This window comes from Chanodichthys erythropterus, chromosome 6 (genome assembly GCF_024489055.1).
Source record: "Chanodichthys erythropterus isolate Z2021 chromosome 6, ASM2448905v1, whole genome shotgun sequence".
In the NCBI taxonomy this organism is placed as follows: Eukaryota; Metazoa; Chordata; class Actinopteri; order Cypriniformes; family Xenocyprididae; genus Chanodichthys; species Chanodichthys erythropterus.
The window spans coordinates 14463855-14482319 of record NC_090226.1 but is presented as its reverse complement, the minus strand read 5'-3'; the positions used below and the strand labels follow the sequence as shown (position 1 = coordinate 14482319).

General features: G+C 35.4%; 1 protein-coding gene across 8 annotated transcripts in view; it reads right to left on the bottom strand.

Moving 5' to 3' along the window:
* The window catches only part of atp2b4 (ATPase plasma membrane Ca2+ transporting 4), a 146621-nt gene that overhangs the window by 9452 nt on the left and 118704 nt on the right, over positions 1–18465 (bottom strand). For 5 of the 8 annotated variants that reach the window (XM_067388191.1, XM_067388195.1, XM_067388193.1 and 2 more), the window contains 9 exons: positions 16183–16362; positions 16015–16102; positions 15698–15804; positions 14569–14760; positions 13841–14054; positions 12575–12786; positions 10969–11076; positions 9731–9913; positions 7206–7322 (listed from right to left, as the gene is read on the bottom strand). In XM_067388191.1, the coding sequence (XP_067244292.1) occupies positions 7206–7322; positions 9731–9913; positions 10969–11076; positions 12575–12786; positions 13841–14054; positions 14569–14760; positions 15698–15804; positions 16015–16102; positions 16183–16362 (1401 nt within the window). Of the gene's footprint in view, positions 1–7120; positions 7323–9730; positions 9914–10968; positions 11077–12574; positions 12787–13840; positions 14055–14568; positions 14761–15697; positions 15805–16014; positions 16103–16182; positions 16363–18465 lie in introns of all 8 variants that reach the window. The other 3 variants (XM_067388196.1, XM_067388199.1, XM_067388197.1) reach the window with 2 other exon arrangements.

Below are 18465 nucleotides of genomic sequence, written 5' to 3'. Positions count from 1 at the left end.
TGAGCATTACTATGACCCCTACTCACTCCGAGGTGCAGAGCACTTTAAATGAGCACTCTGAAGGGTGTAGGGCTCATATGTGCATGTTCACTAAATTATAAAAAAATAAAATAAATATAGGTTGAAAATAAAACTGAGTTGAATATAGCTTATTTGTGTTATAGAGTATTTGAAACGGGGCCATTACTGTTTATTATCACAACAAACTATTCAAAACATTTTTTGTTCATTTAAATACTAAAACTGAAATTAAAATAAATTATACCTAAAAAGTAGTATTGACAAAATGACAAAAGCACATAAAATGACAAAAAATTAAACTAAAATTAAGGCGAGACACGGCAGGTGAAAACATAATTTTTTCATGCAGTGGTCAATTTTGAGATTTTGGGCCAGTTTGCTCCCTTAACATGTAAGCTTTCATGTCAAAATAAAAAATATGTCAACATTACACATTAAGGTGGTTATTTCATTATTATTTGTCAACTTGTGCCTTTAGATTTCTATCGGAAATCTCCAAAAGTTAGCATTCTAACGCGAGCTCCCGTGCCGTCTGCATTCACAGAAACATGTCATGCCTGGTATCAATGTAAAGCCCTCAGTCTCATTAACAGCGCTGTCTAATCCAAATATGGGCATTTCCTTTGTAGAAATAACCAACCCCGAAAGTTTGCCGAGGAATCTACAGCTGAAAACCACATCTGATTGATCGATGTGAATTTCCGACTACGTGATTGGTTCTCAGGCGTCACGCTTCCTTGTTTATTCTGCGCCTGAGAGAAAATGCGACAGCACCGAAATCAAGTCATAAAGTTTCACTAAAAATACGGCAACAGCTGTCACTTGCAAGAGCTAGTAAAAAAGAAAGTAAACAACAGATTAGACGATGAAACCCCATCAGCGAGTGTCTCATCGCGTAACCTATTGTTTGGAAAGGGAAAGAGTGTGTTGGAGGGATTGGGAATGACAGCCGCGCCACACAGGAATGTCTCATAATTCACGTCACACGATTGTATTAGTCAGTGGTTTATGTTGTCCTAACTGTGCTGGATCAGGGCTGAAAGTTAACATCGAGCCACAGAATCATGGGTTCTGTAGCAGTGTTTTGCTGGAGTGTAGTCTGTGTGAGAGAGATAGGTACTGCAGAAGTTTGCAGTTTTTGTGACTGCTGTTATGTGTGTTTGTTAAGGTAGTTCTCTTCAGCTTAAGGCTATTGTTATCAATAATTTATTCATTTATCAATTTCCATGTGTTTTAAATATTACATAATACTGATATTAATAAACTGAATATATATTTTGTTTGTAGGTTGGGTTTCAATAGAAATAAATGAAATTATACAACATAAAGGCCGTTTTCTCAAAATGAGTTTTTTCTCACACTCAGAGTCAGATATATCCACTTCAGTAACACCTACAAGCACCAACTTTTCCAGACTTATACTTAGCTATATTCTGAAGGCTTTTACAGAGGGATTTTTTGATATATCATTCCTATCCTGAGTTACAGGTCATTTTACCCAAAAAAAAAACATTGCGAAAATAGGTTTTTTAAGGCTATTGTCAGTATTCTCTAATTTACTAAAGCACAAAATAAGATATCCAGAATCCCTTCTGTAAAAGCCCTTTCATCTAATATGTCAACAAATAGAACCAAAAATTTTAAACCTGGACCTTTCCAATTTTCAGATTTTGTTTTTGGAAATGTATGCAAATTAGCATATATTTAAGTATATAAGGCCTCATTTGCATATTAAAACAAATTTACACAAAACTTGTAATACATTTTTTTTCTTATGTTTATGCCAGTAATAAACTGGAGAAGTTTCATAGTGATATCTTCTAATTTAAAAAAAATCCCTATTGACCTGTAGTGTCTCGCCTTAAAATGAAAACTGAAAATAAAAGCTAATTCTAATGAGTGAAAACTATTATAATGTATAAATATTGAAATATTTAAATAACAGAGCAACTGAGCATTTTACAGTCTCAGGTAAGATCTTAAAAAAAAAAAAAAGAGTAATAAAATAATAATAAAAAAAATCTCAGATTTCAAAATGAATCATTCAGACTTGCCACCCAGGAGCACATGATCATGAACAGAAAAATTATTTCTGTCACATGGACGCTTCAGCCTTTATAAAATTGACAGTTACTCTACATTTACTCTTAATAAATGCAGTAACTAATAATATTACATGTTTATTTCTTGGAAATGCACATTTGACAGTAAAGCACTGAGCTTGGGTTGAGATGCAGATAAAATTAACTTTTATCAAAAGTAACAGTAAAAACCAAATTTTTATAGGGATTTTTTTTTGTCACCATATTAAAAATAACATTTAAATTGGATAATATTTAGAACTTTGAAGTGTATTTCTGTCTTTCTAAGTAACACTACTATGATGTGAACATTTTGCTTTTGGCACATCTTACAACACTCAGGGGTGAAATTTTTCCGTATTTATGTGGATTTCCATATTTTCCGCCCTGAAAAGTATGACTCATTGCATAAATCCAAGAAGAAAAAAAAAAGTTTGGGGTGGGTGGGTGCTGGTTATTGTATGATGACTGAAATCACAAAATGGCCCTAAACAATAACTAAAAATACAGCAAAATGTTATGTTTTCTAATGCTTTTATTTTATACATGGATTGCTAATAACAGCAATGCACGATCTCAAGGCGCCATCTGCGGGACACTATTAGCATATTAGCCAGGGTTCAAAATGCCAAATGAGTAAAAAAATAAGTGTTGAAATGGTGTTACTTGCCAGTTGCCCGGTAACTTTATGAATTTTGACAATGCATGGTGGTGAAAATGTGATATGGCTTAGTACAATAATCAAATCATACCGGTTGTGATGTAATTATATAAATATATAGTCTGACGTGCTGCACGTTTCAGAGTTCTGTAACAGCACTTTGTTTTTAGTTTTGATTCATAGCTAATTCTATTCTGCAAGTGCTGTGTGGTTCAGTCGCTTATAATTTTCATTTGGGAATGTAACGTTTGTCATGAGAATAGTTTATAAATCTGTTGTAAACAAGGAAAAGCGATAATGTCTCCCCACGGTTTTCCTCAAAAGCTCAATGGTTTACTGTTTGAAAACAGAAATTAAGACAACCATAAATGTTTGTATTGTAATTGTATTGTTTTTCTGTAAAACAAAGTAAAAATAAAATAATAATTAACATTGGTAATAATTTATTAATTTTATTATGACATATTGTATTATATAATATGTTATCATGATTATTAAATATATGCTTTTTCAATTTTACAGTATAATAGCTTATATTATTGCAAAATAAGATATTTTTTAATTTGATTATATATATATATATATATATATATATATATATATATATATATATATATATATATATATATATATATATATATATATATAATTTTCTTTTTTTATATATATAATTGCTGGGGGTTGGAAACATGGTCAGGTTTTCCTTCTTTTTTGCTTTTAGCTGATCACATGCCTGAACACTATGCTACACAACATGTATATTTTCATTCAGACCACAGCATACAACACAGTGTTTCCCATACATTGACTAGACTGTGGCGGCCCGCCACATTCTAATTCGTCCCGCCACAGTCTCAAAGTACGCCTGTCGCGATATTTAAATAATCGATGGATAGCACGGTAAAACTCTCCAATATGATATATTCTCATTATAATACTTGATATGTAGATAAAGGGCTGTGGATTTGCATAAAATGACTTTATCTTGCTGGAGTTTATTGCCGTGTCTGAACGATGTCTTACTGGCTACAGTTAGATCGCACAACACAAAGACTATGAATTGGTGTCACAAGCACAATAACTGGTATTTAAAAGTAAAAAAAAAAAGAAACCTGTGACCTGTGAAAAAGCTGTGACTCTATATTGCTTCAAGCACATCATTCTGCACCCGAGATGCGCATTAGCGTTTTGCGCTGCTGTTTTGAAGCGTTTCATATTATCATGGTTTTGCACATTGAAAGATTATTAATAGCCTATTTTGTTCTTTCGTATTTATATCTTGTTGCCCCATTAAACAGCTGCTCAATACATTTAAAATAAAGGTATTTTAATCTTAGATTATTATAAAAACATGTCTTTACATTAATATATAAATCAAATAGTTTTTTTTTTCATTTCATAAGAATGCATAGTAATTTAAACTTTATTAACATATTTAGATTTTATAAAATCACTGCAAAGTTTTTCTCAAGAATTAGGCTAGCATACTTTTTTCTGCTAAATTATATAGTCTCCTATATTATTTTTATTAATTTAGTTATACTTTGGTCAGCTTATGGTTATATATTTTTATATTTATGTCCCCGGACCCCCCTAGAGGAACCGGTGTCCTTTGTGAAGGGATTCAGTTGCTCATTTTCATGTGAAACAATCCTATGTGTGGCATCCCCTTAACATAGTACCCTTCAAGGGCGCAAAAATGCCATTTGGAATTCTTCCAGAGAAGAGGCAGAGAGCAAGAGAGAGAAGGGAAAAGCTGTGATGTGACTGAAGTACTGAGCACAAGTGCTGAAAAAAGAAAAAAAAAAAAACTGTCAGTAGCCTGCATCTGTCTCTCTGTCTGGGAGTGTGTCATGTTCAGTGAACATGCTGTGCAGGTCAACAACATTTAAAAGGCTGTGTTGATATATCAACCAGATCTAACGCCTCATCCCAACTAGGTGTGATGTGTCAAGTTTCAGTTATCAAGTAATTTTTATTTCATCACTGGCTACGTTTACATGCACCCCATTTGTAATTGGATTGATGGCTCTATCGGATTGAAAAACATTTATGTAAACACCTTAAACGATCCGATTAAACTCGATCCGAATGAAATTTTAATCGATTGGAAGGGGTGGTTTATTCCTTTTCTAATCCAATCCAACAGCAAAAAAATTACCATACTACTTTCTCAATCGTATTCAGAAGTCTCTGGGGCACATGTGCAGTGCAATGTTGACACGCATTACGCAGTGCACAAGTTCATTCACGTCTTTAGTTGTAAAGATGTATGCCAACAGGCAGTGGCATTGCTGTATCCCTTCGTCATAATATTGGAAATCTTTCCATTTTAAAACAAGAAGGGGAGCCTGGATATCACACAAGAAGCAACATGCAAACTGAGCAAACCCAAACTGTTATGCCGGTGAAAAAGTCTCAACCTCGGTCAGTATTCACTACAGAAATTAAAAAACTGACAGAGAAAGTAAAAACTGACGGAGCTGTCTGATGCTGCATTAACGGAGCATATTCTCTCAGAGACGAATTTCAACATAATATGCTGATAATGGTATATAATGGTCTTAATTTATTCCATTATTTCTCTTGCGGCCGTACATATAGGCTAGTGAAACAAATGAGAATAATAGTATTTCGTGTTAAACAGGTTTTTTTTTTTTTTTCGATGCTTGAAGTAAAGCTGCGCTTAATTTTCATTAATGACTGTGGTGTTAGGAAATATTATAGCCTACACTCTTTGTATAACAGACCTAAAAAAAAATGTTTAAAACATTTTCAAAGATAGCTAATAGACTAATCTTTTATTATCCTCACAGTACCTTTAATACAAATTTAATAATAAAAGAAGTCGAACCAAATAGTTATAATAATAGACTAGAAGAATGTAACAGGCCTACATTAATTGTAAATACCAAATCCTCTTAATATTGTCAATATGATGCTTTTGACAATATCTTTGGCTATCGTCGATGCATGATCATCGTCTGTTGACGCAACCCGGGTTACCGCAAGTGTGACTGATATGAAGTCATACATGCAGAGCGTGTGCACAAAAGTTTTAATCGGAATGTATATAAAACGCATATAAACGGATATTTGAATCAGATTACAATGTTTAGAGTACATGTAAACAGATCTGCAATCGGATTCAATTCATTCGGATTGACGAAAATTGGTGCATGTAAACGTAGCTATTGAGAGCTGAATGCTGTGAGAAGTGACAAAATCATAACCAATCAAATCTTATTTGATGCATTAAAAGCAGTGAGGTGTACTGCTTTGTTCTTTAAAAGAAATTATAGAAAAGTGTGCACATCGAACCCAAACTGCAATAAATACCTATAAATATCTGCACGCTGATGTTTATTAGTCCAAATATTTTAACTACTAAGATCAATAACATCATACGGAATAATTCATTAAACAAGAGTAGAATTAATTGTTTGGAAATCCATTCTTACAAAAGTTGTTGCAATGAATTGTCAGTTTACTTAAAAGGTTTTTACGAAAGATTGACAGACTTTAATCCTGTTTGTATTTCATGAATGTGGCCCATTGTATAGATATTTAAAATAGCACATAATTTTAAATATCACTGTCAGTGGGATTACACAGTTACATGCCCCAAAAATCTCTCTTGATCTTTGCCTCTTCTAGCATCCGTCAAAATGTTTTGATGCATGACAGTGCTGATGGTCACAATTGGTATATCGTTTTACACTTCTGTTGTGTCAGGGGTAGTTAGGACATACTGCTACTATAAATTGAGCATTAACAAAATAAAACAAAATACATATAATAAATAAAAATATAAAATAAAATTTTAGAGACAAAAAAGAAGAAGATAAAAACAGACACTCAATGGACATTCATTTAGCATGTCTGTGTGATCCGGAAATAGCAAAAGAAAAACTTCAGGGAAAAAAAAACAAAACAAAACAGTATAGCCATAACCCTTTAGATAAATGTAATTATCGTAATAAAGACAACTGAATAATTAAATGAGATGTTTGAACACCACCAAAAAAAAACAAACAAACAAAAAACCTGGCACTGGCAACTCGCATGCAAACAACAGCAAGGCCATCCTTATTCAAATCACATATGATACACTAGTTCAGGCATTGGAAGAAATGCAAAGTGAATGAGAATGAGAGAAATTATGCAGAGAAGGAGCTTTAGTTAGGAGATTATGAGGGACAGACTTGGAAAGAAAAATGAAAAAGAGAGAGGAAGAGTGGTTTAAAAAAGAGTGGTTACTAGTTTACTGTAGGTTAACAGGCAGGTCATGAAAGCATTAAGCATGGCCATCATGCAATAGCAGTGCTAGTTTGCCAGTGTGTTATGTGGCACTCACTGCCTGTAGTAGAAGAGGAAGCAGAGGCGGGCGGCCCAACAGCTGCAGCAGAGTTGGCGGACAGGGAGGAAGAGGAAATCCCTACATGGGTGGGGCTAGAAACAGTTTTTGCGTCGTTGTGCTGGCTGACCACGGAGGGCTGGCGACGCAGGGCCCCAGGCACCGCCGTTTGGCCTGTCTGGAATGTATAAACCACGTCCATCTGCAAAGAACAGGGAGAGGACGAGGGGGAAAAAAAAGGGAAGAAAGGGAAATGGAGAAAAACAAAGACCAAAGGCCAAAAGGAGTGGTTAGAGCAGATCCATTTGTTATTTGAAAGAGAAAAAGAGAACATCCCTCACCCCACACATAAAAAGTTCAGTTAGTACTAAGTCAGTCTGGCAGGAGAGAGGCTGGCACAGGAAGATAAAAAGGAAAGTTTTATGTGAGGAGCTACTTTTTTCAGGAGAAAGGAAAGGCTTGAAGGTGTCCGTAAAAAAGAAAGGGAGCACAAAGGAAACTAGTTCTATGAAGTACTGATGAGTCTGAATCGTACTTGTGCCAATTATTTCTTTCTTTGTATACCACTAACCATGCATGACAGATATAAAATAGAAATCCATGAGGATTTTAAAATTGGGATGGTGGGAATGGAGGGGGAGAGATAAGGAGCTAATTAGTAGAATAGTGTTTTTTGCGGTCAGTTCACCGGCTCCTAATCAGGAATAAGAGCGAAGGGGTGGGAAGAGGAAAGGAGGAGGATGAGAAGACTGTTTGGCCTCTTTTTCATCTGGGCATGGAGGGAAGTCTGGTAGAATTAGCAGAGATGGTGATCAGGAACCACAGGGGGTCTTGACATATCCAGGGAACACACGCATTAAAACTATTCCTTGCCTTCACACATTACTGTCCAACTGACTTACTCAGAAGACAAAAGAAGATTAGACACATATCACATATATAAACATACAATGAAAACAAAAGTACACTATTTAAGACCGTTGAAACATTCAGGCTAATATGGGAACAATATAGAAGGTTATATTAATGACAAATTAAATATAATAAAAAAAATTAAAAAAAATGTTAATTAGTATTTGTCTTGTCTAGTAAAAAATATCTAAAAACAGATAATTGATTTTACTTTAACAAACTTGTTTTGGTCAAATTTTGATCTCAGAATGCACCAGATTTATGCATTTAAATTTAAAATGTACAAAATTTTCCCCCCTAGAGGAACCGGTGTCCACCCACCACAGTCTCTTGGTCTTATTTTTTTCATAGAATGCATAATATTTGTTCTTTATTTAAAATAGTTTATGCCATTGGCAAATGTTTTTTTCTTGTTTCTAGCATAATTTATTTATTAACCTATTTATATACCTTCAAAACTATTTTTGAAAGAACTGAATTAGAGATATAATTAGATATAGGGATAACAAAATGCACTTTGTATGCTGTTAATTTTACGTCACAATCACTTCAAATCTTATTTGAATAAACACATTGATATATTGATCTTCTATCAATATATTGATTCCTAAAACCCAAGCGACATAATGAGAGCTGTAACAAAGAATAGAGAAGGAATAAAAAAAGAAGAGAAAAGGGTTTGAGATGGTCCCATATCGCAACATGAATTCTCCATGTCCTGGCACATTGCTAAAAGGTAGATTACACATCTTTTAACGATATGAAACAAAAACAAAACTAAAACAAATATGTTTTTGGGAGTAAAGGGAAACGAATATAGAGGGATAAATTGGTGCCCATGGAATACATTAATCTTCGGTGGGTGGTTTACCATAGTGTTTCATATAGAATATTCTTAATAGAACGCCCTCTCAGAATGATCGCCCACCAACACACAGACACTCCTGGAGGATCCAGATAAATACATCTGTGAACCCTCTCACTGAATCCACTCATTGTTCGTAAGCAGCAACACTGTGTAATGTATGAAGGCAATGGTAAGTGAAAGGAGGTCCTCCCACACGGCCTCCATCAACAGTGCTAAAAAAAAAAAAGTCTGTTCCCAGTCGTTTACTTGCACATCTTTAGATGAAAGCGAGCGAATGTTGTACTTCCAGAGACAGAGTGAAAAGGATTTGTATTCAAGTCCCTCTAAGCACAGTCCCCTGATATCTCCAGGCAGGTTGTGCATATAGTCAGAGAGATATTGGCTGCCCCACTGGCATTTTAAGAGTGTCATCTCCAGGGCACATGCTGCTTTCCAACCTAGGCCACCGAAGTCCCTGCTCTCTCTTAAGAGACTTGCTTTTCCACAAATGAACCCATGGAGATGCTTGAAGGCCACTAGGGTGATGTCTACACAAAAACAGCCACTGGCTATCCAGAATGTTCACTTATAATTTCATTCTGAGCAATGTACATGCTGTTTGGAGCTGAAAATAATATTTAATTTTTTTGTTCCAAACAAATTAAAAACAAATAAAATGAAAATAAAATACGATAAAAATATATATATTTTTTTCAGATCAGAAAGTTCCCATTATGAAATTGGGAAAAATAGATCAAACACTGATCCATATTTTTTATTAGGTTAAATAATTTGCTCTCCTGGGACAATTGCTGGAAGAAACAGGAAAGTACCACCAAAGAGCAGCTTACCTGAGTCTGGATGCGGTTGAGTCCTCTGAACCACAGGATCTGTCCCCTGCGCAGCTCCATCTCAGCGAGGTCGATTTCATCTGCACCTTCAGTTAGCACCTCATCAGGGATGTCCTCTTTGGGGATGCCATGACCGGCCTCCTTCAGGAACTTGAGGCGGTGGGTAGGGATGGCAGTGATGAACTGTAGGAGGATGAGAGAAAGAAAAAAAAAAAACATAGGGTCAAGTGATGGCAACTGCAGCTCATCAAATAGTCATTAGCACAGCGTTTGGGATTATGGATGGCTTTCTGAGAATGGGATGCTGAAAACGTGGTGCATAAATGCAGTTTTTATGAATCATTATGGCATTTGACTGCAGAGTTCTTTGTATGTTAAAAAGCAAAAAGGCCTTTTAGTAACTGAACATTTTCTGTACAAACTACAGTACATGAACTGACAAAATGTTTCCAAATTTTGTGATTAAACTATTCACCAATACATCACGAGACAACTTGATGCAAATAAGAGAGAATACACACTGCTGCTTCTCCATGCTTTAGTTCCCAGCATCTGGTTCGTGAGGCCGCACGTGTGTATGCGCAAAAACAAATGCTCGCATGCACAAACACCAGCTGAGAAACCCAGTAGGAAGTGGCTTATGTGTGATGCAACTGCCAGAAGGAGCAGACTGCTTGCAGCTCTAAAGGCTTTATCTGCAGTTGATAACTTCCTTGGCCTTTTGATGACCTAACATGATACGTCAGTCCTGCATACAGAATTTTAAATGTACTGTAAGCATGGATATATGGAGGCAGAGGACCTTTCTTGTGCTGCGGGGTTGATGAAGCTCACAACTCTCTGTCCTCGTCTTTCTGAGCTGAACTTTGAGATGGCAGCAACCGCTCTCTGGAATTGTGCGGCAAGTTGCCGTCTGCCAGCCTCCCTCGTTCCCTCCCACAGGTTTGAAATCACACACAGCTTCACCTCCCCCTCCCCTGCCCTTCCGGTGGGATTGAAGAGAGAACTAAAGATGTTCCACATCACCCACGCGTGTGCATTCTGCCGTGATGCTTTCATTATTTCACCACTGAGAAGCTTGTGGATCTTTCTCTTTCTCACTTTGTCATCTGTAAATGCTCTCATCTAACTAGCTAGAATGCTAGTTTTTACTTTGATTTTTAGTCTTCACTGATTTTGTTTAGGCTAGAGAGAGCTATTAGTGATGAACAATGACATACTGTAAGAATTTTCCTTACCTGGCCCCAGAGCAGCTCACCAACCCCTATGAACACACACCAGAGCCACTGATCGATGGTGAGGGCCGTGCAAGAGAATGGCTTCCCTCCAAACTGCACAATGATGATCTGTAACAAGGTGTATTCCATTAATCCAGCTGTACTGAAGTTACAGCCATATATATATAAAACATTTTTTCCAGGGGTTTAGTTTTATATGTGCAAATAGCAGCAAAAACAACAGAACATGAGAATTCACACATTGTCACATCACACATCTGCAGCGCTTTTTGTGAACGGAGAAAAACAGAATAAAACTATATAAGCGACACCACTATAAGCGGCATCCTGATGGTTTTCTATGTTTTACAAAAGAAATAATGTTTTGTTTTTATTGAGTGTACACATAAAAGTAGACTTTAAAAAGTAGAAATTAAAAGTTTCAAATGATGTCTTACACTTATCTGTATGGCCATAATTGACAGTTTTTAAGTTGTTTCCATTGTTATAAGGAAAAAATTGTGATCGGGAGGTAGGCTCTGTTTGCTTTAGATGAATACATTTTGGCTCGACATTTAGCCTATATAGCTACTTTTATTTTTCACACTTGTTCTGTTCTGAATAATGTTAAATTGAAAGGATTTGTTGTAGAGTGAGAGGAGCTAAAACAGCCTATAGCTGTTTATAGTGTTTGTAATGTTTGTAAACAGTTTACTTTACTTACTGGTATTTTTTTTAATGTAATAATAAAAAGAAAATTATGTTTTTTTTTTTTCATAATTTTATTATGTTTTGTGTAGTGAATTTTTAATGCAGCAAGTGTTTTATAATATTTTGAAAAATGACTTGGAAAAAATTACTTTACTATTCATACGGTTGGTTAACGGTTAACCAGTTAATTAAGAGTATCCCTAATGATAACTAAACTATTAGCTAACATAAAACTGGCATTGTGTGAAAAGTAGCTAGCTTTAAACACATCAGTGGTTGGATACATAAAAGACTAGTCTTAAAAATTAGTCATCTATTATTTTTTTTATTATTATATTATTATTATTATTATTTTTATTCCTTTAAGACCAGTCAAAAATAAATTAAAGTTTTTTTTATTTGTATATTGAGTTACATAAAAAAATAAATTGGTCAAATTTGAATCCAAATAGTAAGACCGATTATCCTGTTGCATCCCTTTTACCCCACATTTTTAAAGTTTCATCACTATTTCGTACCCTATTTGTTGAATGAGTAGCAAAAAGTAGCAACTTAGCACATTAATAAACAATTAAATGGATTTGCAATGACATGATTGTGCATCTCAGCTTTTTCTTTTTACAACTATCTGAATGTGGCTAATCCAATCAGATTTTAGAGTATCCCATTAAGTCATTTGATAAAAATGATATAGCCATATATTCCATGAAAACATTGTGAAAAGGATCTTTGAGGATTTTAATGTATTTTTTACACACACACACACACACACACACACACACACACACACACACACACACACACACACACACACACACACACACACACACACACACACACACACACACACACACACACACACACACACACACACACACACACATATATTATATATATATATATATTTTTTTTTTACCTGCAGAGCAAAGGTTCCCAGTACGACGCAGCAGAAAATGGGGTTCCGGTAGATTCCCTCAAACACGTTCCTCTCTCCATGGATCTTGCGGGCATTGATCTCATTGAAGAGTTGCATCATGACAAAGACATTGAAGATGATGGTGTAATGTTCAGACGGTGGTGAGTGGAGAGGGGTGTTCCGGCCACTATCAATGCTAAAGAACTTCTCACCTTTTAGGGGCAGAAAAATGTTTTCTGTAAATAAGTGATGTGAAAATTCAAAATGCATAGTGTTATTTCAAGAGGAGCACTGATCGGAATTTTCAATAAATATATGTTACTGTTAATTTAAAAAATACAGTCGAGTGTAATGTCCACTGAGACAGAGTATGTATTCTGCACAACTGTCCCTTAACCCATGGGCACTGTAACTCATGATAAACTTGTCTAATCAGTCTGCAGAAGCACAACATGGAAACATTTACAGCGAACTCTCCTGAAGCACTATGACATGCTTTAGGTAGTATTTGATGTGATCTATTGCACGGTAGGGAACAAGACCAGTGTAATACCAGGATTTACAGATAGGTGGTCTATTACTGGCAGGTATTCACTATGAAATTTTGAATTGGGATGGAGGCCTTTAACTTAATACCTTAAACATGAAAACCTAACATGGAAAAAAATATATATGGTTGACAAATACATCTTTATACATTTTTGAATGTATCTTTATTTTATTTATTTGTGTAAAAAAAAAAAAACAAGTGAGAGTAAAAGAATGAGAATAATAAAAGAAGACAGCGAGTGCCTGTAGCTTTCATTAACATTGGAGTCTACAGAGTTGCAATAATGGTCTTAAATTTTAATTTCTAAATCTACAAGAACTCAGTAAATATATTTAAATTTTGCAAATTAACATTTTAAAAAAAAGCCATGTCCAGAGATGACATTTAAATCCCCAGATCCATTTTTCACAAGACGTTTTTGAAGGTTTTATCCTAAAATGACAAATGCTGTAAAACATTTCATGGTAAAACTTATGGGTGCTTGAGGCAAATTCTGATGCTTTGAATATTGCAAATATAAATGCTAGTTGCTAAGCAACCATACATCACATCTATCCCATACACAAAATGCAAATAGCCACAGTCCCAGAGTTTTTCTATTGTTTAAAATGCCATAAAAAGTAAATAATAATAACTATTCTTATTATTATTGTTATTAATATAACTTTATTAATCAAATTTGCTTACACCTCATCATAAATACAGAAGCCTCTTACCAGCAAAGAGCAGAGTAAATGTGATGATAAGTTGGTAAACGGCATGACCCAAAATGTTTTTCATCATAGTCCTGGAAATGAGTGGCTTGTCACGGCCGTAAGGTCTTCTCAGTAGGAGTGATTCTGTTGGGGGTTCCGTTGCCAGAGCCAAAGAAGCCAGTGTGTCCATAATCAGGTTTACCCACAACATCTGAACAGCTTTAAGTGGAGAGTCCTGCAGACACAACAAACCGGAGTGAGACTCCACAGAAAGGACATTACTACAGTATTGTCATATGTAATATAGTTAGGCAGGAACACAATAAGGCTGGCTGGCCCCAGAGTAGCCAAAGTCTGGCACCAGCACTAAATGGCCACAGCATATATTTGTTTCAATAAATATAGAATACATAGACTTTGCTTGTAGAGTTATGTTATTATGGCTTATTGTTATGAATTGTCTTCCAAAATGCCATTAACTAAGGAAAAAATAAAAATAATTATATTTATTTAAAAAAAAATTAACAGATAATTATATGAATTTTCCGTATTTTTTTTACCTGTAGCATCTTGCTTTATTTTTTATAAATGACCTGATGTGCTCTACAAAATAAAAAAGTGTCAGATATCCCTTTAAATTAATATTATATTTCCTTCACTCAAACTAAAAACACTAAATAATGATATAATGGCTTATAAAAAGTAAATGTTGTGCCCCGGAATGGTAAATCAGAGGATGTTAAATGTACCTGGGTGATGCAGGCTCCAGTGAAAGCAACAATCACAGCCACCACATTGACAGTCAGTTGAAACTGCAGAAACTTAGAAATGCTGTCATAGACGTTACGCCCCCACATCACGGCTTTGACAATACTGGTGAAGTTGTCATCAGTAAGGATGATGTCAGAGGCCTCCTTTGCAACATCGGTGCCTGCAATTCCCTGTAAGATAAAGAAAGTAGTTGATTTTTAGAGTGTCTGCATAAATATCAGAGCAGTCTACTTTATGAATAACTGGAGACGCAGGCTCATTCTTAGGAATGAAATGGATCCTACTAACAGGAAACCTGAAAGAAAGGGAAAAATACAATAGACCTACTATAGAAAAAAATATTAATTAGGCCTTTTCTTGGCTTATAATGCATTTTAAATAAAGATTTTTTTTAACTGAATGAAGTTTCAGTGAAAAGGCAAAGTGGTATTTATGTAGGCTTAAACAGCACAGCAAAATGATAATCCAAATTAAAACATATCTTTGAGCTGCAGGGTGTCTATTTCTGAAACAATTTACCATGCCTTCCATCATCCTAACCTAATGTCCTTCAATCGGCAGTCTGCACATTTACACCACTTACTGCTTTTGAAACAGACACTTCTTAGACTTTTTAGACTCTATATAAGTGTTTGAGTGAGAAATATGAATTGTCTTTTTTAAATTCATTCCATATAAAGCACATTTCTGGAAGCACAAATTAATTTTATCATTGCTAAAGTTGTGGGGTCATCTGAGCAACAAACAGGGGTCAGCCACTTATCAGCCAGTACCGCATGCTGCGACGATGCCCTGAGGCATTCTGGCTTGGTGCAGAGCAAGAGATACTGGGTAGGGATTAGGGGGCAACCTCTGTGGTTATTAAAGCAATCTTTGCTACAGTATAACATTGGCTGCCAAACCCTCATTGAACGAGCCAGACACTCACCCTGCAATGGACTCTCACAATAAAAAGACAAATTAGCAGCAAGGCAGTCATTTTAATAGCAAAACAAAAGACTAGTGAAAATTGAGAGTATATGCATGATATGGTTATATGAAACCTGTATATTTTGTGTGTTAATGTGCGATTTTGCAAACACACACAAAAAAAACTTCATAATTTACCATAGCAAAGCCAACATCTGCTTTTTTAAGGGCAGGACCATCGTTAGTGCCATCTCCAGTCACAGCCACCACCTGTCTCGTTTCTCCAACTGTGCTATCAATGATGCCTAAAAAACAACACCACAGGAACTGCTTAGGGTTAACCAAAATATGTGTGACACAGGGCTCTCAATAATGGAAGAAAACACCAACTCCCCTCCAGAGGTTTTTTGTAAAACTTATTTAATATTATAATACATTGGTGTGTAATACAAGCTGTGGGGTTAGCTGTGAAAGTGTGGACTTAAATCTCACCCAATTATTTGTAAAGATCTCACCTTTAACCAGAGTGTGTTTGTCTGTTGGGGAAGAACGAGCAAGAACACGCAGTTTGGGCCAGACCTTGTCAAGACGTTCTTGTTCAACCTACAGATAAAGGCAAGACTCAAATAAGCACTTTATATGTCGTCACAGACAACTATAGATAAAGCACTGTAGCATTTTACCTCTCCTTTGTCATTGCGAATCTGCTGGTTGAAGTCTTTGCCCTCCATGCACAGGAAGTCCTCTCCAGGCAGCAGGATTCCACATTTGGTGGCGATGGCACGGGCTGTGTTGATGTTGTCTCCGGTGACCATACGGACTGTGATGCCTGCTCGCTGACATTTAGAGATAGCCTCAGGAACCTGCACAATGGAGGAATAGAAGGACAATTTTTTGGCTTGGTACAAAGCATGTTGAGCAGTCACTGCCATATCGTTAATTCAACACTCCAGTGTTAAATTTGGTGATAAATGGATTTGTGGCAAAAAATAATAAATAAATAAATAATATAGATCAAGACAAAATAGTCTGGACAGACTTCAATTTACTTGTCAAGAGTCTAATACTTTTTCCTAGTTGCTCAATATTTACATAATCTAGGATAAATATCCAGGTAATAGTCCAAAATATCCCCCATATTTTGTCAGGGATTGCTGAGAAGGGACATACAGAGAACTCGTTTGCCTCCGAGTTTTGATCTTAATCACATCCCCCAGTTTCTATTGTTTACAGCGACTCTCGACCACTTCTTAAAAAACAGGAAGAACTCAATTTTAAAAATTATAAATATAATAATCTATATAATAATTGATATAATAATAATAATAAATACTATAAATAAGTGTTCAGATCAGAGTATTTTCTGTACTGCTTAATTGTGTAGATTTAATAAACCCATAGATATAAACTCAAAATAAAAAATGTACCCAACCAGTCCTGAATGTTTCCTGTGAAATAATAAAGACAATACAGTCAACACATTGTTCTTCACTAGCTGCACAACAAAAAACAACAACAACAAAAAACTTCCAGCATTACTAGTGTGGTCTAATTCATGAATAAATGAAAGAATGACTCTAATGAATGGATTGCTATAGTGAATAATTTCAAAGATGACCAGCTGTCATTCTAAGGAACTACTCGCTAATCTTACAGAGCGGAAAATGTAACATCTCACTCACTTACACAACATCTGACATATTGCAGAATTATTATTTTTTTTTTTTTGCCATACCAGCATCTATGCCTAATTTTATGGCAAGATTGATGTATTTTAAAAGACAAAATTGTGGAAAAAACATACATAAGTAATGAAAATCAACAAATCACACACATCTTACATCAAACATTATATAATATCTTTCATTTCAATATTTCATAAAATCTGCGTGTCATTATGCAAGACAAATTTCTTCCTCTGTGTCATTGCTGGCCTCAGATCAGTGAGAGATAATCTTGATATGGCATTCTGATTCTGAGTCTGTGGTGCGTGTTAAGCCGTAAGGGCACCGAGACTACTTAACATATGAAGGGGCTGGATCTAGAGGTTCTGTGTGTGTGTTTGCTGGAGTCCTATGTAATTATCCCCACACAGTCTTGCGATGAATCACATACCCGTAATTAGAACCAATAAGCTCATTTATTTATAGATAATTAAAAACCTCCCAATGTTTCCAAGGACAGAGATGCATGTGAAAAACATGTTGCATGATGCAAAGAAACTAGTATGTGCATTAATAAACTCTAAAATTGGCTCTTGCCTGGCCTCTGACAGCAAAAATAAACTAAATAAGCTACAGATGGCTCTGATCATTACTGCAAGAGAGTGATTCTCACTATGACAAAAACATTCAAGCCCATCACCACTCTCAAGACTGCTGCCTTAACATAATATTGCCCTCTGCATCAATTCAAATCATAAGACAAGCTTTTTTATCAGCTCTAATAATGGCCTGTGTGAATGTATTGCAGTCAGACAGACTCCTGTTTTAAGACTGGCTTAAAAAAAGTCTGAATGTATGGTGAACGGAAAGAGGACAACAATTGATTCAACAAGTGGCAATGGTTCCTGTACACCAATGAATTTCAATGAAATTCAAATTTCCATAACTTTTGGTCGTTTATGTTTGCTGAAGGATTTTAAAATCAATTCCAATGTTTAACTTTATAGAGAATGCAATCACAAAAATCAGTTTCTACACAATGAAATACTAAATATACACAGATAGATGTTTTTTTGTAGGCCAAAACCCAGGAACAAGTTAGCATTTTAGCACTTCCAGTTTCATCGTCCTAAAGTCAAAAGGTTTTTGAATGGGTTTTTGGTTAAATGCCTGAAAAAACATACTGGCCAAATATCACTGCAGAATTCTATTAACTGCTATGACTTTTCTTTGACATCTTAAGATGTTTTTGATTTCTATGACTTTTCTATGGACATTCCCTAACAATTGCAGGATAAAATT